The 21,589-nt window shown below is 45.2% G+C and overlaps 1 protein-coding gene across 3 annotated transcripts in view; it reads right to left on the bottom strand.

The window, feature by feature from the left end:
- ARHGEF9 (Cdc42 guanine nucleotide exchange factor 9) overlaps positions 1 to 21,589 on the bottom strand; it is a 244,133-nt gene that overhangs the window by 207,275 nt on the left and 15,269 nt on the right. Inside the window, exons 3-4 of one of the 3 annotated variants that reach the window (XM_051969022.1) lie at positions 10,513 to 12,240; positions 2,658 to 2,799 (exon numbers count right to left, since the gene is read on the bottom strand). In XM_051969022.1, the coding sequence (XP_051824982.1) occupies positions 2,658 to 2,799; positions 10,513 to 12,183 (1,813 nt within the window). In that variant the 5' untranslated portion in view covers positions 12,184 to 12,240. Of the gene's footprint in view, positions 1 to 2,657; positions 2,800 to 10,512; positions 12,241 to 21,589 lie in introns of those variants that run through there. The other 2 variants (XM_051969021.1, XM_051969023.1) reach the window with 2 other exon arrangements.

Raw genomic sequence — 21,589 nt, 5'->3', positions numbered from 1 at the left:
TCCTGGGCTTGGACCTCATCCGGAGCACTGGGTGCTCTTGCGGATGCCACGGCACATGCGGTGGAGGTGGAGGGGAAGAGAAAGCATGCTATGACTTGAAGCACTGGAAGTGGATGGGGGATGTGATTTTGTTCTGCGTGGCCCCCTGGGGCAGAATAGGAGGCCGCCAGTGGAAATTATGGGGAAGCAAATTTTTGTTCCATGGGTGGAAAACCTTTGGGATGAACATCAGCCCCAAGCTGAAGGGGCTGCGGGCACCGGTCAGGGATGTGATAGGGAACATTGCTTCTGCGGCCCTTTCTGGCTCTTAGGGTCTGTGACTGTGCTACATCTTCCAGATGGAGAAAATATTGTGGATCTCACAGGGCTACAGAAACACCTCTCGACACCATCATTTTATCATACACAGGATTCATAGAACGACACGATAACTGTCGATTATATAATTATGGCTAATAATAAGGAAATCATCTCTCTAATAGCACAGGCTTGAATCATCCACACTGGCCAGTTGCGGGCACTTATCTACCCACCCAGTTGGAGCGGGCCCCGGAAAGGAGGAGCTGATAGAAGCTGGCTTCCCAAAGAGGGTTCTGATGTCAGCATCCTCCCCAGGATTATTTTTAGCCAAGGGTGTCTGGCTGGGACCTCGAGAAGGGAAGCTGCTACGTGGGAGCCACTTATATCCTTAAGGTGAGAGCAAGCTGTTAAGCTGACGGTGATGGTAATGGCGATGGTGGTGGGGCCTGCCAGCTCCCAGGGGCATGCATCTCACCCCAGACCTATAAATAACATCCCTCATCCCATCCCATTTTTAACCGGGGATTAAGTCTAGCCCTACCGGGCCTTCTACTGGGGCCCACTCCCAGCTTCTGGTGGGTATCAGGATATTAGTAGCCGAACCAATGCTACGAACACTTTCTGGCCTACTTGGGGGCCAACGGGAGACCCGTGAGGAACACCCGTCAACTTTGGGGGAAGAACTGGGTCACAGACCTCAAATCAGTGTTCGAATGGACCTTAGACTGGATGCCGGGAAGTGTGCTAAGAGCTGGAGAGAGACAAAAGACTCTTCCTGCCTTCGGGGAGCTTACAATCTAATGGAACCTCTCTCAACTCTGCCTCTAACATGCAAGTGGATAATGCTCTAGCGTCACTACCTAGCTCACAAGGTTGTACTGAGGAAAACCCTTTGGATACCTTATGTCAAAATAGAGAAGTAGAATTTATTATTCCATGTTCTCTTTGTTTTTAGCCTGGCCACATGTGTGGTCTCATTGGTATGAGGAGCTCCCAGAGAGGAAACTGCCTCCACCAAAGCCCATAAGCCCCTGCTCTCCAAGTCTGAGTCTTCAAACTGGGCCCAAGCCACTGAAAGGGTCAGAAACTTGTGCGACAACCTACAGCAAAGATGTGTCACAGGCGGGTCTTGAACCTGAGTCCTCTTGTCTCTAAGCCTGCCCCTCTCTCTAGCCATTCTAAGTCCTGCTTGATCTCCATTCACCTTTGGGGGACTAATCCTTTCCTACACATCCAGGCTCTTTCCTCAAAGCCAAGGCCAAGCCCATACCTACCTCCCTTCTCAGAGAAGGCCATTTTTGCATTTTGTTTCCTACTCAGAGACAAGAAAGCAGTGCATTCAATCTCCCAGAGGGGTTGGCATCTGAAAAAGTACTCCTGAGAGAGGCCTACACTTGGGACTCGAAGGTCCTCACAGTCCAAGGAAGCTGAACAGCTTCCACCTGTTACTTCCCAGCTCTGTCGACTCTTTCCCCCTCCCCTTCCCCTACCACAGGTCTCCGTTTTCTTCTCGGTAAAATGAGAGAGTTGTTCTAGATGACCTCAAAGGTCCCTTCCAGCCTGAGAGCCAAGAGCTTAGCAGCTCCGAATGTCCACAGTGGAAAAAGCCTTAGAACAAAAGAAATTTGGAGCTGGAAGAATGATCAAAAAAAAAAAAAACCAAACTGGTCCAGGTCCTTTCTGTTATAGAGGCCCACAAGCATCCCTAAAGTGCCAAGGCCTGTTAATAGCAGAGCCTGGATGAGAATCCAAGCCGGAGGACTCTCAAACACTTGCTCTTGCCTTTGGAGAGCACAAACAGCTCTGGGGAAGGGGGTGCAGAGAGATGAATTTACCCCAAGGCAGTTAGGCCGGGCAGGGGATAAGTCCTGATCCTACAGTCAGGAAGCTATTTGTAGTTCAGCCCACCCTCTGTGACCCCATTTGGGCAGAGATACCAGAGTGATTTGCCCTTTCCTTCTCTAGCTTATTTTACAGATAAGGAAATCGAGGCAAATAAGGTCAAGTGACAACAGACTTGATTCCAGGTCTGATGCCCTATCATCGGGATGATGTGAGTTCACATCTGGCCTCATACTTACTGGCTAGGTGATCTTCAGCAAGTCACTCTACATGTTTACTTCAGTTTCCTCAAGTGTAAATGAAAATAATACGAGTACCTACTTACAGGGTTGTTGTGAAGATCAAATAAGGTAACAGTGGGAAAACACTTAGCATAGTCCCCGACGCTACCTTGACGTGTAGGTACTATTAAATGTTACCGACGACTACTCGCTCTCGTCGGGGGACGAACGGGATACGGGACGGTCTCGGCCCACCCAAACGTGTCCAAAGCGCCGAGACCCGAGGGGACCTACCTGGGTTGAGAAGCAAGCGTCTCCTCCAGCCAATCTGGTCCAACCCCATGGGTATACTCTGAGAAAGGGGTAAAGAATGGCATCGATCCAAAACCTTGAAGGATGGCGGTGACGGTGATGGGTGAGGAGGGTGGCAAGATGGCTGCAAAGCAAGGACATGCCAGTTACCAATCTGCTCCCAAATGGGGTGGGGAAGGAGAGACGGATGGAGAACGGAAGTGGGAAGAGGCAGGGCACAGAGGAAGGGGGAAAAGCTCAGAGGTGAGGGAGGCATTGAAAGTCAAAGAAGGATAGTGGGGACACAGCCTGGGGTCAAGCCACAAGACTCAGTCATTTTTGCCAAGCTGCCTCCTTTGGCCCCTGAGTTTTGATACAGAGGCTGGGTCCCTCTCAGCTCTTAGTCTTAATCACTCCCATACATATACAGTTATCCCCTCCACATTGCAGGGTCAGGGGTGCGGCACAATCTAGAAAACCTACATAAGAGGTTTTGGCCTTCCCTTTGTACTAAAGGAAACAAATCTGAATTATGATAGTATTCAAAGATAACACATGTTAAAAGTATACAATATTAGACACATATTTTGTGTAATTAGGACTTTCTTTTAAGTCTTTATTTTCTTCTGTGAGGCAATTGGGGTGGTGGTTGTTTTTTAATCTTTTTTTTTTTCTTTTGGAAAGTATGAGTTTCTAAACCTTGTTTGTGTTGTTTGCCAACGTTCACATGTTTGAGGCTTCTGCAACCCCCCCCCCCAATAAAATTCCCATTTGATCTGTTATGCAATAGGGAAAGTTGCAGTGTGGATGACATGACTGTATTTTTTACAAATATGAGAGGTAAGATGGTACGATGGCTAGAGCCGACCTCCCCCCGGGCCAGGTCAAGAAGGCCTCGGCTCGATTCCACTGCCACACACTAGCTGTGTGACCAGTTATAGTCACCTACCCGTCAGTACTTTAGGCAACTCAGATTAAGTTGCAGAGAAGGGATGGCCTGCACTGGAGAAGGGCGTTTCCTCACTGGTAAAGGGCGTTTCCTCACTGGTAGTGCCTACATCCAAGTAGTCACAGGCCAAATGGGTCTCGCTCAGATGCTCAAAGCTCTCTGGCCTCCGGCACCTCTTTTACTTTTCCCAAAAGCCTTGGGTGATCACCTCCCCTCCTCTTCCATAGAGGAGGTCTTCAAAGCTTAGAGTAGGGATGGATTTATCCCAGTCATTAAGTCAGAAACTTGGGATTCAGATCTAGGCCCCTGACTCTAACATTTGACTTCCTGCTAAACTTTCTGCTGCAGACAACTGAAAGGCAGTCAAACAGAGGCAGATTATTAGCAGCTTCAATTATTGTTAACTCTTCACACAACATCTGTACAAGTCTGAGAAGGTCTTCCCACTTTTCTTACCTTGTGACCTTGGAGGGCCTAGACTTGTTGATGTCACTAGGACAGGAGAGCCAGGGTTTCCTGCCTCTGAGGCAAAATCTCTACCCACTAGGCCATAATGCTTCTGCCAGATACAATCCAGTTCTTCCGTCAGCAAGGTTCTTATAGAACTTCTTCAGATCAACCCTCAAAACCAGATTGCACAAATGTCATTAACCCATTTTACAAATGTGGAAGTGGGGTCCAGAGATAGTAAAAGATTTGCCTAAAATCCCAGAGCTAAGGACGACTGGAGTTCCCCGACTCTAAACCCAGAGCTCTTTCCATTACTCAGGTCCACAGTAAGCCCTGTTTAAATAGTAAGGCCCTGGCCCTGTAACCTCTTACTCATTTTACTCTTATTTTAACTGAGAACTTTGTTTTTGCATCACATTCATTTCTGAATCGAACTCTCCCTTCCCCAGAAAGAAATGAGTTAAACCACATCCCAACCATGTCAGACAGCGTATGCAGTATTCTATACCCATAGTCTACCTCGAAGAAGAAAAGGAAGCATATATATATATATATATATATATATATACATACATATACATATATATATATTTTTTCATCTCCTTTTTACGGTCAAATTTGGTGATCTGTTTTTATTAAGAAGCCACTGGCACTGGCAGTTGAGCTGAGAGAAATGATTAGTAATAAGCAATGATTTGGGGCAATCTGGAGTTTCCCCTCTTTTTTCTAAAGTCCCTTGAAGGCCATCGCTGACAGACCCCACCCAAGCCGGGGAGCCATTTGTTCTGCTTAAGCCTGGGATGGGGCATAAACTCTTTGAACAGATTGTTCTAGGCTGGGGGCTAACTTAAGAAGTAGATAACATAAAGTTCAGGTCCAGCCCCATTCTCTCGATAACTATTAAGCCATCAGGGTGGATCACCACCCTGGGGAACACCTACTCTTCAAAGGGCATTAAAAAAAAACGGTGGGCCAGCTGTTACCATTGTCTTTCACCTAAGAGAGAGGCGGCCAAATGACCATCCTTTTATTCAAATGCTGGCGTTATCAATAAAACGGTTAAGTGTCTTTTGAACGCTTTCAATCACCACAGAGTTTTGGTTCAAAAGCTAGAGGAGCAACGTTTGAATTCTTTAGCAGACACTATCTGGGAGAGCTTGGGCAAACAACTACCTCCCTGGGCCTCCTCTGTCAAAATGGGGGATGGGGGGGGCAGATGGCCATTGAGGTCCCTTCTTGAGCTCTTGACTTATGGCGGGGGGAGCATTTAGTGAGAGGTCCAGAGAGGAAGATACCGGCCATTATTTCTGGATGAAGTTGCGGGAACACCCTCAGGTGGTGACTTCTCTCCCTCCCCGGGGGGCTTCAGGCAGAGACTGGGCAGGCACTTTGGGGATATATCCTATAGGCTGAGCTGGGCAACCACTGAGTCCCTTCCTCCAGTAGAAAGAAAATTCAGATATTTGACATCTTGTAACCTAAGGGCCTTTCCAAGGCTGACATCCTCTGACTGCGTTTACCGGAGATTGGCTTTGGCCACGGTGCCCATTATGGCCCCTTGATGTGATAAGCTTCCTTAATAAACTCCTCGTCACCCAACTCAAAGTCCCGTCTCACTCTTCTCTGCATTAGTCCCTGGGAGCCTAATAAAATTATAAGCTTCTTCGGTGAAGGGAAGCGTGTCACTTGTCCCCTCCTCAGGGCCCATCGTGTAGTCAACAGCAAGCGGTGAACTCTCACCGTGCAGAGGCCTCACAACTGCCCTCATGACAACCAGATGCTAACCAAGCTGGCTGGCAGATCACTTGACTGGGAACTGGGGTTCCTGGGTTCAAATCTCAGTATCTGTGGAATTCTGTGCCTGTCACAGAATAGGCCCCTATAGCAGGGCCTCAGTTTCCTCATCTAGAAAAGAAGCAAAAAATAGCATGTCTAATTTGTACAGGGTGTCCCAAAAGCTTTACTGCAGTCCCAGAGTGTTAATAGCTAAAAATAGCTGATGTGGGGGATACCCTGGATAGGTTTGGAACATATTTGGTATGCATCATTTCGTGTGATCCTCACAACAGACTTGGGAGTTTATTGTACAATTATTATTCCCATTTTACAGATGAGGAAACTGAGACCCGGAATCAGTAACTGACTTGGCCAGCGTTCCACAGCTAGTCAGTGTCATTCTAGACCACACTAACCTCTTCTCTCGACTTCTTCAACCCTGAAAATCTGTGGAAAGCTCTAACATTCTGTGTCCTTTGAACACAGCCTAAATGTAGATGGAGTCCTATATTCATTTCTAGGTTCCACAGTTTAAGACGGGCACTGAAAAGCTAGTGAACAGTTAGAGGAGGGTGAAGAGGATGGGAGAAGGGTTAGGCCTCAAGAGCTAGAGCTGGAAGGGAGTTCAGAGGCCATTTGGTCCAATTCTCCCATTTGACAGAGAAGGACCAGGGAGGGGGAGTTGCCTAAGATGACTCAGGTACTAAGCAATAGAGATGATGAGATTTGCACTCAAGTCCTCAAAAATCCAAAGCCATTTTTTGTCAATTGCATTCCACAGCTGCTCAAGGGTCTTGATAAAGAGAACTGGTGATTATTTTGCTTGGAGAACATGAGGTGCAAGGATGGAGCAATCTGAGGGCTGTCTGACTGCTTCGCGGGGGGTTTCCCCACTTTGGGGGCTTTAGCAGATTGGTAAGACTTAGCACAACCACCCATCAGCCTAGACGAGAGCTGCTCAGAAAGTCGGAGAGCTGCCAACCTCAGCCACTCTGGGTGGGCACCATCACACCGGGCTAACAAAGTCTTTAAAAGAAGAACTTTGAACTCTTAAGGAATCCACGCAAACCTCTTCGAAATTGCTCACGACAAGGTACAACGCAAAGGAAAACAATTCTGAGGTTTCGCGTCACACCCATTAGACTGGCAAAGGAGACAAGAGAAAGGAAGGAGAGGCTGTGGAAAGAAAGGTTCACTGATACGTTATCGGTGGAGTTGTGAATGCTAACAAGCCTTAGGAAAGCCGTTAGGAATCATGGGAAGAAAGGCGACTATACTTTTTACGTCCTTTAACCCAGAGATCCCATTACTAGCATAGGAATACCCAAGGGGTATGAGACAGAAAAAACAAGATTCAGGGCAGCACCAGTGGCAAAGGAGTCGGAACAAAGGATCTGATTATTAAGTGGTAAATGGATGGACAGACAGAATGAAATGTTATAACTCGGGAAAAAGTCTGAGAAATATGGGAAGATTTCTAGCCGTTCCCATGAGCAAATAAGAAAACCCAGGAGAATGATATCCACACGACAACGATGTAAATAAAATGAAAATGAAGCAATCTCCAATACAGGTTCCAGAGAAGAGAGGTTGGATCTCACCTCCCTCCTTACCAAACATTTCACTGTCAAGCTCTATTCTGGATCTGATTTATACTCATGAGGAAGAGCTGTTTGATGAAGCAGAAATGGCAAGGGATCTTGGGGGAAATGCTCAGTCAAGTTCCGAGTCTGTGACAGAGGAGAGAAAAGCCTTCATATGGCTGACTACTGACCTTCGATCTGGGAAGAGCAGATTTCAAAGTATCCAGGGAAAGGATAGATGGAATCTTATGGAATAAACCCTAAAGAGGACACCAGCTCAGAAGCAATGGGAAATTCTTGGGAATTCAATTGTGGAGGCACATGGAGAAACAATTCTGGTGGCACATGGAGAAACAGAGGGGAGACCGATGTGTGATACGCAGAGAGCTTACTGACCACCTGAAACAGGTAGATGGGAAGCCCAAGTCAATTTGAGTGACCCTTGAAGACTCAGGAAGACACCTCTTGACAAAGGTGAGAAACCCAAGGTGCAGAATGAGGAGTTCATTTTTAGACATAGCCACAGCTGGTCAGACACATGGATTACAAGGGCTTCGTTGTTTTTTGGTTGATTTTATTTTTGTTTTTCCCAGTTGCCACACGGCTCCCAATTCATGCCACGCTTCTTTGGGATTCAGTCCTTTCTATACTTGACCTTTGTTCCCGCCAGGGAGGGCCCGGCATCCTGCTGAGAACACAGAAGTGTCCATGTGGACCCCAAGATGGTCTCTTCAGCCATCACTGACAATACATGAAGTTCCCCAGGAAGCCAGTAGATGGCAGAACTAGACTTCTTCCTAAAGTTCCTATACTGAATTCGAAAGGGGTGGGGAAATGTTGATGACTATCCTTGGAGGTAGCAGAGAGTGAGTGTGTGTGTGTGTGTGTGTGTGTGTTGGGGGGGGGAGATAGTGTTTGGGGGTGGGGATGTGTATGTGGAGGGAGGGTTTTGTGTGTGTGTGTGTGTGTGTGTGTGTGTGTGTGTGTGTGTGTAGGGGTAATTAAATGAAACGGACCTGTCCAACATTACCTCCTATAGTTTTCTCTCCATCCTGCACTATAGTCAGACAGCCTTTTTCTGAAGCCTTGACTATAGGCCCTCTGATGACCCTGACTCTGCTCATACTGTCCCCTCTGCCTGAAATGCTGTCCCTCCTCTTTGCTGCTGAATCCCTGCATGACTGACAAGGAGCCTAATCAAATGTCCCCTCTTCCAAGAAGCTTTCTTGAATTTCCCCCTGTCTGAAGCCTCTGGAGTTGGAGGGCCTGTGTTCAGATCTTGCCTCGACCACACACTGTGTAACCTTGAGTAAATCTCTTATTTAAGACTTCCAAATGACAAAAAGGAGTGATGCTATGGTACGCTAGATTGAGCCGTGGCCCTGGATGCAGGAAAATCTGAGTGAGTTCATCTGGAGTACTGAGTTTCATTTGGGAAGCACAACATCTTAGGAGGGCCATGGACAAGCGGGAGCATGTCCTGAGGAATGATGGCCAGGATGTTTCTGGGAATGGAAACTCTGCCACGCAAAGTTCGATGGAAGAAACTGGGAACGCTTAGACTTGAAAAGAAAAAACTCAGAGGGGGAGAAATGAGAGCTCTCTTCAAGTACCTAAAGGGCTATCATGGGAACGAAGGATGACCTATGTTCCAATGGATTCCAGAGCTAGAACCAGGAGATAGAAAATTCGAGGGAGTATGTTCTGGTTCCATGGGAGGAAATAGAACTCTTCAAAAGAAGAATGGGCCGGGGAGGGAGATAGGGCTCTCTTCACTGGAGGTCTCCGCAGCTTGGTGCCCAATCGGCAGATATGTCAAGAGCTTTCCTACTCCTCAAATTCATGCTTTCTAAGTTCCTGATTCTGCAAGTCTGTTAATGCTCACTCTAATAATTCCTTGCATCGACAGCCACCCACTCACTCACTCCAAGCTTCCTAGGTGACTCTTTGTCCTATTCATAAAGGAAGACCATTGCCTTGGGAAGAAAAAACCCACCACTCCTTGCTCTCTCATATCCTCACATAGGGAATCTTGCATGAGATAGCCACATTCAGACCTCCCCCAAAACACCAGAGTAGCAGAATGCCCTAGTATTTCCCCTAATCCATGCTTAAACGCCCATGCGTCTGGTCCTACCTCCTCCAGGATACCTGAATTTTTTTTCTACAATCTCCTTCTTCCTTTTTCAATAGCCCTTCCCATTCCCTGGGTACATCTTTGCCTATTTCCTTCTACCATTCTTTAATTGTTCCATTAGGGAGCATGCTGAGGGAGACGTGGCTTTCTCGTCACGGTACCAAGAGCACGGATGACCAGGGGCCGGTAGCCTACAAATCAGGAACGCTCAAAGGGTCAGAATGTCATCGGTCTGGGACGGTCACCACCACCCAGGCCTTTGGTGAACACTGGACCTAAGACTCCAGAGCAAAGCAGGGAAAAAGACACCAGGCTGCCATAGATGGACACACAGACACCACATTCACAAGGGAAAAGTTACCAAATAACCACGCTCCACAGCCTAGCCCTTCCGCTTGCTCAGTTCTACCTTCAGAGCCTAATTGGTTTCTCCCCACTCCTTACTGCTAGCTCCCTGGTCGCCAGCGACTCCCGAACTGAAGAGATTTGATTTCTCCTCCTGACACGATGTGGGGCAGAGAGCAGGCACAGAGCCAATTTCAAATGATCTGACTGAATTTCTAAGAGGAGGAAAAACTCATCATTTTAGGTTGGCTTGGGAGCTTCTCTGCTAAGAGGCAAGGACAAAAATAGATGACCTCCAGAAGATCCTTTGAGGCCTGAAGTGAATGGGCAGGCTTCGGAGAGGTCAAGCAGAATGGGAGGAAGATCTAGGAGGTGTTAACACCAAAGGTGATGCTGCGGTTTCAAAAGCTTTGCACAGCCAAAGTCACAGAAGGATGGAGGGTTAGTGCTAGATGAGGTTTTAGAATGCAGCACGTAGGAAGCCAAAGTTGGAAGATGGTAGGAAATAAAATAAAGCGAGGCCTGGATGGTGTCCAGAAGAGGCCCTTAAAATAGAGAGCATGCAGTGAAAGGACCGGCCACAGCCTCAGAGGTGATGCTCTAAGTCAGCCATCTTACCTTCCTGTTGTTGATTTCAGTAAGGGACACAATGGTACACAGGCTCATCTGGAAGGGGCGGCACTTGGGGCTGTACTTCAAATGGCCTGCTTCATCCACGAGCTCGAAAGAGTCTTGTTCTTCAGTCTGGCTAAGGCCATCCTCTTCCCCCTCCTCTTCCTCTTTGACATGAGTATGCCCCTCTTCACAGGCCAACTCACCCACAGTCTGCTGTGATCCGATAGCTTGGTTTGGTTCAGGGGACTCTTTAAGAGTTTGTTGGTCTGTAGTTTGAGGCTTTTCATGAAAGTCTTGAGAAGAAGACTGAACCTCTGAGAATTCATGGATGTGTAGATGGGCAGAAGGGCCTGTTGAAATGTGATCATCGTTCTGAAGGGTCGAGGGAGAGAAGAGAGGGACGTCAGGCTGGGAACAAGAAATTTGGCTCAAATCTTGGGTCTCACCATGCAGTCCCAAAGAAGAAGCAGCAACATGGACAGATTCTGCATCTGGACCCTGCTGTCCAGCACCTCTCCAGGTAGACGCTTGCAGACCGGAATGATCCCAAATCCCCGAGTCAGGAGATTGAAGTGACAGCCTCTTCAGGAAGGAAACTGGGACCTCCTGCAGCTGAGATGAAGATTTGGCTTCTTCCTGAAAAGCTGTTCGGGAATACCCTCGCCACTTTCTGGCCACTTCTGCCATGTTGGTAAAAAATTTGAAGACGCCCCCAAAGTGTGTGGCCTTGTTAGTACTGCTTTCCTTTCTCAGTTGGCTGGGGCTTTCTTCACGGCCCAACTCAAAGTCCAAATATAGAGTCGAATTCCCCGTCGCGCCCTTCGTGTCCTGGAAATCGCCGTCCAGGTCAGTGGCTTTAGGGTTTTCTTTGCTCACCAGTGAGATCCCTTTCAGGTAGTTCCAGACGTCTGAGGTCCTCCTGCGACGGTTATCCTGGGGGAGGGTCTGGCACCGCTTCCGACAGTCCCGGGCAGCCCGCGGGGAGTGGGATACGACATTCAGATCTTCATTTTTTGCGTCCTCCGGCGCCGCGGGATGGATCGTTTCCTTGGCTTCGTTTGTCTGCGTGTCGACATCCTGGAGGCCCTTCGCATCGCTGGCTTTCATTTCGGGGACCGGGGCGCTCAACTCCACATCTTCAAAACAGGCCAGGCCCTCTGTGTGCCCAGCATAGGAGTGACGATAACGATGGTTATCTGACGGCCTCTTAACTCTGTAAAGGTCCTTCTGCCAAAGACCATCTTCTTGGTCACTGAGACAGTCATGGACAGATTGGGCTTTGAAACTCCTCTGAGTGGCACTCTTGTACAAACTGGAAGATGATCGGAGTCTCTTAATGGATTTCATCCGGTCCATGAAAGTGATTTTGGGTTTGTTCTCCGATGTTTTTACAGGGCCTCCCAAGACAATCATGGACTGGGGCCTCTTCCCCTGGACCAGAGGCCCTTTCTTCCGGCTAACAAAATTCCAAATCTTGTTGACTTTAGCTCTCTTCTTAAGCCAGCTCGTTTCTTCTTTTGAATGACTGTCTGCCTTAGCAGAGAGCTCCAGGTCGCTGAGCTCCATTGCACCAGCCACTTCTATCTCTGCATTAGCCTGGCTCAAGATCAGGCCTGCACACCCATTGGGTGCATGCTCAGACTGGACATTGGGGCAGCCATCAAGGGGCTCCATGATAACCAGAGAAGGGGCAAGGGAAGGGTCCTAAAGTCATGGACTTCCGGGTATTTCCTTTAGAAGGAAAAAAAAAGGGAATGATATTAGAGAAGGCAGCAAGTACAGATGCATTGGGCTCATCTTGGTGAAATCCTCCCCAAATCCTCCCAGGACATTAGTATTTTGACAATGCAGTACAAATAGCAATAATAACATATCATCTTGCTGTCTATCGCGTTATAAGTTTTTAAAAAGTAACATCAGCTAATATTTTCTCTAGCCTTGTAACATTCGCCAAGCACTTAAAACACGCTCTCTGATTTGATCCTCACAACAAATTCTGGGAGGCAGATGATATTTATAAGGCAAGGAAACTGAGGCAAGTAGCAGTTAAGTGACTTGTCCAGTAGGTATCTGAAGCCAGATTAATGTTCGGGTCTTCCCGACTCCAGGCCCAGCACTCAACTATATCAGTAGTTCTGAAACTCTGGGGCCTCAGTACTCCTCTGAGGATTCCCCATGTGGGTCTTATCTATCAATATTTATTTTATTATTATTTTTTTATCTATCAATATTTACCAGATTTGAAATTAAAACCTCGAGGACCCCCCCCCTTTTTTTTTTACTTAATATTTTTTCCCAGTTACATGTAATGATAGTGTTCAGCATTCAGTTTTGTAAGATTTTGAGTTCCAGTTTTCTTTTCTCCCTCTCTTCCCCCCCTCTCTCCCTCCCTCTTTCCCTTCCTTCCTTCCTTCTCTCATCCCCAAGACAGCAAGCAACTCCAAATAGATTATACATGTAAAATCATGTTCAACATATTTCCTTATTCGTCTTGTTATGAAAGAAGAAACAGACCAAAAGGAAAAAAAGACCATGAAAAAAATAAAGTGAGAATAGTATGCTTCAATTTACATTCAGTCTCCAGAGTTTTCTCTCTGGATGTAGATGGCATTTCCTGCCCCAAGTCTATTGGAATCGTGTTGGATCACTGCATGGGACACTGCATGTCACAGATGATGTACCCCACAGTGTTGCTGTTACTGTGTTACTTTCTCCATTGAGGCCCCCTTTAAAGAGTTAAGGACCCCAAGAATCCACAGTCCATGCTTCAAGGACCACTGAAAGGGATCACCCAGCTGCATCTCCAAGTGCCTTCCTTACCGTAATCCTGTATGAGTCATGAAGAGGCTAAACTCCCAATCGCCCAGCTAGAGTCAGAAACCCTGTGTAAACACGAGTCCCCAAGACCCCCTGGCCGGTGCTGACCCTTCTCCCTCAGAGATATCAGCTTCATACTTCAGAAAATCCAGTCCAAATCCTAGGATCACAGGGCTTAGAGTTGGAAGAGAACTGAAAATGCCTCAGTTTACAGTTAAGGGAACCGAGGCCCAAAGAAGTTAAGCAATTGGCTCAAAGTTACACATGGATTTGAGCCTGGAGTCTTCTGACCATAAATCCAATGTTCTCTCCAATGAGAACCTCGATCGGCCATCTATTAACTGTGTCAGCTTCAGTTCCCAGCAGGAAAATGGAAACAATAATCCTTTTTTTTTGTTTGTTTGTCGAGGCAGTTGGGATTAAGTGACTTACCCAGGGCCACACAGCTAGGAACTGTAATGTCTGAGGTCACATTTGAACTCAGGTCCTCCTGACTCCAGGGCTGGTGCTCTATCCACTATGCCACCTAGCTGTCCCTGTGAATAATAATCCTTAGCCTGGAGTTTCCCTGGGTTAGTAGGAAGATTAAATGTGGCCTGGCTCAGTAAGGTGAGACTGTGTTGTTATTATTGGCGTTGTCATCTAGCGAAGCATCAATAATTAAAACTTAATTAATGAAGACATTTATTTTGGAGGAAGGTGAGCTAAAAATCAGCTCTTAAAATATAAATACTCCTGAGGGGCAGACTAGATACGATCAGTCACTGATAACTCAAAGAGAATCAATTATAAGCTCTTACAAAGTGCAAGGCCTAGGGCTAGGCCCTGGGTTACCAAAAAATCAAGTATGGGGCATTAGATGACACTTACCAGCTGTGTGACCCCTAGCAAGTCACTTGATCCCAACTGCTTCACAGAAAAAAAAAAGTAAAGAGCGTCTCTCAGAGCTTTAATAAAAATTGGGAGAGTGGGGAAGGAGATGAAGACTACTTCCAGAAGCCTCTATGGGGAAAGCTCCCACCCAGGGAACAAGACTTCCATTTAAAGAAAGCTGGTCCCCTCCCTTAGGGACTCCCCACACCACAGGGCAGAGACTCATAGGACCCCTACAGGGAAACCCTTCCTGCTTGCCCATTTCAGGAGGGAATGCGATGCTATAACCCACTTCAGGAACTGATACTGAGAAAACTGACCTCCATGGCAGAGATAGGATCTTGGAATACAGTGTTGGAGCTGGGAGGGGGGACCAGAGAGCTTCAAGGGATTTAGAACAGAATGTATCAGAGCTGAGATAGAATGAAGGTGGGGAAAAGAAGACTTTAGAACACAGAATGTCAGAATTGGCAAAGATAATCTTTGTTTTAAGAGCCCTTCCAGTCTCCGTTCTATGGTCTCTGGATCAAGGGGCATTCCTTTTAGGATCAACTACGTGGCACAGGAAAATCTCAAAGGCCTTATGGGAACGGTAATCCACAGGAAGCCCAATTTTCCATTAAGGAACACAAAGGCCTCGTCCTTGCTCCGAGCTGGGTCCTGCTAGGGAGTGAAAGGCAAAACTGAGGCGAAGGAAGACAAATCACAGCCAGAGAACAAAGAGAAATCTCCAGCAGAAGGGAGAACCGGCCCCTAGAGACTGACCCGATACACTAAGGCAGTTGGCTTCTGGAGCCCCAGACAGAAGGAAAATGATGAGGCCCACAGTGGAGTTCTTCTTGAAAAGAAGGGAAAGAGGAAACAGATGTTTCAACCTAGAGAACCGGGATAATTGTTCCTCTGAAGTATACTATCACCTCAGGGAGCTGAACAAATAAACAATGAGCAGTTTGGACTGAGTCTCTGTATGATTTGGGTGCTGGCTGTCATAGGAGAGATATGATAAGATAGATATTTGAACAGCAGAAGGAGGCCTTGTGTGGCCGGGGGTCAGTCCAAAAAACAAAGACTTTCAGAGCTGCTGGGAACTTTCGGGGAACATCTTCATTTATCCTGCACCACATCTGAGAGAATAAGGGACATGGGGAAGAATTTACCTTCTCGCTCACTTCAGAGATGAGGAAACTGAGTCTCACAGATAATAGAAAGCAGAAAAGAACAATATAATTGGAGGTTATTCAAAAATAGAAAAGAAGTGAACAGCACTGCCTAGAAGCAAACAAACAAAGCCCAGTGTTCAGAGAACCCAAGAGCACTGAACACTTGGCTGAGATGCCAATGTTGGAGAGGCTGTGGCAAAACAGGCTCACTGATAAACTGACATCAAAGTTGTTCTGAATCACTCCAACCACCTTAAAAACAATTTGAAGTCATGTTTGAAAAGCGAATAAGTAGATGATTTCCTATTCTTGGTCCCAGACATCCTGCTGAGTATATACCCCAAAGAGCTCAAAGACAGATAGAAAGGTCCCATATATGGGTAAGCCAAGCTAATATAATAAAAATGACAAAACTACCTAAATTCATCTACTTATTTAGTGCCATACCAACCAAACTCCCAAGAAATTATTGTACAGAGCTAGGAAAAACAACAACCAAATTCATCTGGAAGAACAAAAGATCAAGAATTTCAAGGGAACTAATGAAAAAAAAAAATCAAATGAAGGTGGCCTAGCTGTGCCTGGTCTAAAACTATATTATAAAGCAGTGGTCACCAAAACCAGTTGGTCCTGGCTAAGAAACAGAGTAGTCGATCAGTGGAATAGGTTAGGCTCACAGAACAAAATAGCCAATGACTATAGTAATTTAGTGTTTGACAAACCCAAAGACCCCAGCTTTTGGGATAAGAACTCACTATTTGACAAAAATTGCTGGGAAAATTGGAAATTAGTATGGCAGAAACTAGGCATGGACCCACACTTAACACCGTATACCAAGATAAGGTCGAAATGGGTTCATGATTTAGACATAAAGAATGAGATTATAAACAAATTAGAAGAACATAGGATAGTTTACCTCTAAGATCTATGAAGAAGGAAGGAATTTGTGACCAAAGAAGAATTGAAGATCATGACTGAACAAAAAATAGGTAATTTTGATTATATTAAGTTAAAAAGATTTTGTACAAATAAAAGTCATGTAGATAAAATTAGAAGGGAAGCAATAAACTGGAAAAACATTTTTACATTCAAAAGTTCTGATAAAGGCCTCATTTCTAAAATATAAAGAGAATTGACTCAAATTTATGAGAATTCAAGCCATTCTCCAAATGATAAAATGATCAAAGGCTATGAAGAGAAAATTTTCAGATGAAAAAATTAAAACTATTTCTAATCATATGAAAAGGGGCTCTAAATCACTAATGATTAGAAAAATGCTCATTTGAAGACACTTTTCAGAATGGCTAAGATGACAGAAAAAGGTAATGAGGAATGTTGGAGGGGATGTGGGAAAACTGGGACACTATACGTTGTTGGTGGAGTTGTGAAGGGATCCAAACGTTCTGGAGAAAAATGGGGAACTATGCCCATAAGGCTATCAAACTGTGCATATTCTTTGACTCAACAAAGAAATTTTAAAGAAGGGACAGGGACCCATATGTGCAAAAATGTTTGGAGCAGGTCTCTTTGCAGTGGCAAGAAATTGGAAACTGAGTGGATGCCCATCAGTGGGAGAATGAATAAGTTGTGGCATATGAATGTTAGGGAATATTATTGTTCTATAAGAAACCACCAGCTCCTGTCTCAGGAGCATACAATGCTCAGCAGCATCAAGATATCAACACTCCAGCTAAAAGGGATACAGACAGCCAAATGACAAGGCTGGGGAGGCCCTTTAGAACACAGATGCTCAAAGCTGAAGGGAACTTAGAACCTGGCGTGTCAGAGCCAGGAGGGCCCTTAGATATCATTTAGTCTAACTCCTACATTTTACAGGAGAAGAAACTGAGGCCCAGGATGGGGAGGGAGATATTCAGGGGTACAGCAGTTATACCAAGTTTCCAATACCCAGCTGGGTGGGCAGTCTGAAAGCAAAACTCAACCAGCAAGAATGAGAGTTGCTAAGAGCTCCGATTCTGGAATCGGCTTATCTCCCCCCAAGGAACAAAGACAATCAGGGCCTTCGCTGTAATTCTTCAGCTAAGAAAGCTGCTCAGAGTGGGACGAGTTCAAAAGACTTAGACACATAGCACACGTCTAGAGCAAGCCGTGAAGCTGCATCTTCCTAATTCCTGTCAGCTCTCCCTCTACTCTGATACTGCTGCTCTGGAATAGAAACAGCCACTCTTTCCGCTTTAGGGTCCCTTCCAGCTCACGCATTTCAGAGTCTAAGATCCCAACAGACCGGCCATTCCATGTTCCAAGGTACATTCCGATGCCCCCAACAGTCTATGAAAGCTACAAAACCACTGGGGCCACTCCTGCTTCTGGCTCACTCTCAGGGCCCCGCCCCCTGCTGTTTTTTCCCCAGAAATGAATAATGGCCCCAGATCCATTCACCAGATGGGGCTGAAACTAAATGAAGCTACAGCTTTAATATCTCTTGGCTATTGTCTCATTGTTCCCTTTCTCTCGGTTTTGAAATTCTCTGTGAAACAATGAGGTTCTAAAATTGGGCATCCTATTACGTGCCAGAAAATTTAGAGCCGAGGACCCTGGGGCCGGATACCCGGCTGATTGTTTAGGATTTCCTGAATTTTTCTAAAGTCAAAGGGGCCTGAATTGGGAAGGAGGGTGAGGGGGTGGGGGAGCAGTGTGATACTGACAGGTGGGCAGGCCTGTATTATCCATGAAGACATCAATCAGACCTCTCTCTGTCTCTCTCTGGCCACGGCTCCAAACCAAGAAAAGCTGGGCTCAAATGGAAGCTCTGCCACACGGCTTCCATGGGACTCAGAAGGCCTAGGCACAAACTCCACTTCTGATGCTTCCTCTTGTATGATCGTGGCCAAGTCATTTCATCTCTGTGGGAGAAGGGGGTTCTCAGTTTCCTCATTTGTAAAATGAGGGCTGGACTAGATGACTCTGAAGTCCCTTGTCCTCCCTTGTACCTCTTTCCTCCTTTTTAAAATGTGGAAGGGAGGGGATGAACTCTATGATCTCTAAGATCCCGTCCAAGAAGGAGATTCCGTAGTCCTGCTCAGAAAGGATCATAGATCCACAGATCGTGGAACCAGAAGGAACCTCAAAGTTCAGCGAATCAGATTCTCTCCTTTTACAAAGGGGAAAACTGAGGTCTACAGAGTAGTGACTTCCCCAAGTTGCATAATTAATAGAGACAGTCAAGAGTTGAAAGCTGATCTTCCAACTCCAAATCCAGACTTCCTCCCCCTTGTTGTTCAGTTGTTTTCAGTCAGATCTGACTCTTCACTTCCCATTGGGGAAGATAGTGGAGTATTTTGCCATTTCCTTCTGCAGCTCATTTGACAGATGAGGAAACTGAGGCAGACAGGGTGAACCGATTTGCCCACGGTCGCACAGCTAGGAAGTGTCTGAGGCCGTATTAGAATAGAGCTCTGGGGGTTGTCTAGCCCAAGCACACGGAGACCTTCCCTGGCAGAATGGACAGATGAGAAAAATGTGTTCTGAAGGCTGCCGAAGCAGGTGCTGTGGAGCACTTAGAGCTCCAAGCATGGAAGACACCAAGGTCAGTCACTGCCCGCCAACACACTATCAGCCACTCTGACTTTTGTCCCGCCCCCGGACATCAGTGGTTCAGGAAGAGAGAGTGACGCTAACAACTTGGTGCAACTCTGCCTCACTGAAGTCCAATTTATGTGGAAGTCGAGACATCCTCTTTGGAAAGAAAGGATGAACGATCAGAACATCAAAGACTCCGTCACCCTGCCTCTGTCTTCTACCCTTGCCTGTGACTCTTTGGGCATGATATATATACATAAAAATACACACACACACACACACACACACACACACACACACACACACACATAACTTGAAGGATAAATACACAATAAATAATTGTAGCTTAGAATGTGAATGGGATGAAATTACCCATAAAACAAAAACAGTGGATTCAAATTTTGAATTCAAAAATAAGTTGCTTTCAGGAAACATAAAAATGAAAGAGACACCCAAAGATAAAATAAAAGGCAGCAATAGGATTTAATATGTTAAAAAAAAAAAAGCCCAGGTGGTAATTATGATCTCAAAGTTAAAGTTAAAATAGATTTAATCAAAAGTGAAAAATAAAACTATACAATGTGTCTGCAATATCAATATTGTTTTGCAACATTTAGAATACCTAGACAGTATAAAATATCAAAACAGACACAAACATAACACTATGTTTTATAAAAACAGGTCTAAATAATTGAATATCAGGGGAAAAAGATGTAAAGGAAGAAGATTAAGCAGTATCAGATCTTAACTATATTATAAGGTGAGAGCATTGTTGAAGTAGAAAAAGAATAGAAGGAACATGGAAATTTGGGGGAAATAAAACTTTCACAGACAATCTCTCAGATAGGATGCGATTGGGTTGGAATATTGCTGAGGTGTAGGAAATGAAGAAATGGCTGCTTTAGAAAAACATAGGCTGAATCTGACTTATGAAGGAAGATGTTATCCACTTTTTTTCCCCTTGAGGCAATGGGGGTTAAGTGACTTGCCCAGGGTCACACAGCCAGGAAGTGTTAAGTGTCTGAGGGCAGATTTGAACTCAGGTCCTCCTGACTTCAAGGCTCGTGCTTTATCCACTTTTTAAAAAACAGATTAATAGGAGGAAATAAGCTCAGTACAAGCTTACAGATGTATGTGAGTGAACATATGTATATGTATGTTTCCAGATATCTATGTACACGTATACATATCCACATTCAATTGTAACTTTCATTAGCGTGGGATGGGGGAAGGAAAAGAAAAAAGTAAAGTAAAAATCACACAGCAGAGAACAAAAGAAAACCAATAAGGAAGCAGAGAAAAAGTGAGCAGCTTTGAAAACAATGTGTAGTATATATTATCCAGGTTTTCTTGTAATGCAAATGTATTTTTATGTCAAATCCTCTTATGTTCTGCTGTGCACGTGGCAATTTTTTTTTCCTTTTCAATTTTTGTATTTGTCTAAAATAAAAAAAAAAAACCCAAAACACCTAGCCTTCTGTTAAAGGGGATGGCTCTCTAGGAAAAAGTGAGAGAAGGATATAGGGAAAATTTAGGCAATGTAAAACTAGAACATAACAATATATACAATAAAGATTTATTCTTAAAAACCAAAACAAAACATTTGCCTGGCATCTTGCAAATCTAATAAAAGGCTTTTAAACAAAAAGAAAAAAAAAAGGTAGGAGGAAAACCTACCTATGTTTATATACAAGTTAACGAACTCTAGAAAGAAGCTACTGTATAGAAAAGGAGATTAGCAGCAGAGACCCAAAAAGTCCCACAAGCAAAAATTCAAAAGAGAAAGGATCCATTACTCAAATGTCCAAAATATGAATTACAAGCCACAGGACAAATTCACTCTCATGGGCACCCCTGAGACTTGGGGAGAGGAAAGGCATTCCTGAAATAAAGCTCTGAAGATGCACACAACTTAACCCAAAAGGACCCGAATAAGTAAAAGGGTTTCAGCAATAATGTCTCTTAAGATGAACTAATCAGGGGTGAAAAATCAGGAGGAAGCACGATAGAAAGAATTGAGTGAACACCAATGGAAACAGAAACAATATTGTCATCGGAGTAGAGTACGGACCACTTGGTCAGAAAGGGGAAATAGATGCAGAGTTCATAAAAGAGATCGTAAATAACGTGGGAGCGATGGGAAACTTCAATTACCCAGACATCTATCTGCTAGAACTCTACGGCTGCCAAATGTAGAGTAGCAAAGGGGAGAATAGGCTTGGTGAAAAGAGGATGGGATTTAGAGTCAGAGTGTGAGTTTGAATTCTGGATCTTTTCCTCCTGGAGCCTCAGTTTCCTCTTCTGTGAAACAAGGAGACTGGACCGATGGCCTCTAGGCTCCCTCTCAGCTCTAGATCTAGGATCTCATGACTCAAGGCCGGTCCCAGATGCTTATGCATTAAGTTTCTATGTATGTCCTTGGGCAAGAAATTCAGCTTCTTTGAATCTGCTTTCTCTGAGCAGTAACTGAGAAGTTAGTATCTATCCCCGTATCCCTAGGGAGTCTATGAAGATCAGATAACATTCTATCTAGCAAAGTCTGAGGCTCTTTCCCAGAATGGACCTAGAAAAACTGAAGGCACCATTATTATTTTCATTTGCCATTATTACAAAGGAATTTGCTTAAGGTCCTAATGTGAATCGGCACCAGAGATGAATTGAAAATTTAGGAAGAAAAGCCACGGCGGGGG

Source organism: Antechinus flavipes, chromosome X (genome assembly GCF_016432865.1).
Source record: "Antechinus flavipes isolate AdamAnt ecotype Samford, QLD, Australia chromosome X, AdamAnt_v2, whole genome shotgun sequence".
NCBI lineage: Eukaryota > Metazoa > Chordata > Mammalia > Dasyuromorphia > Dasyuridae > Antechinus > Antechinus flavipes.
The sequence above is the reverse complement of the archived record's forward strand: the minus strand, read 5'-3'. Positions and strand labels throughout refer to the sequence as shown.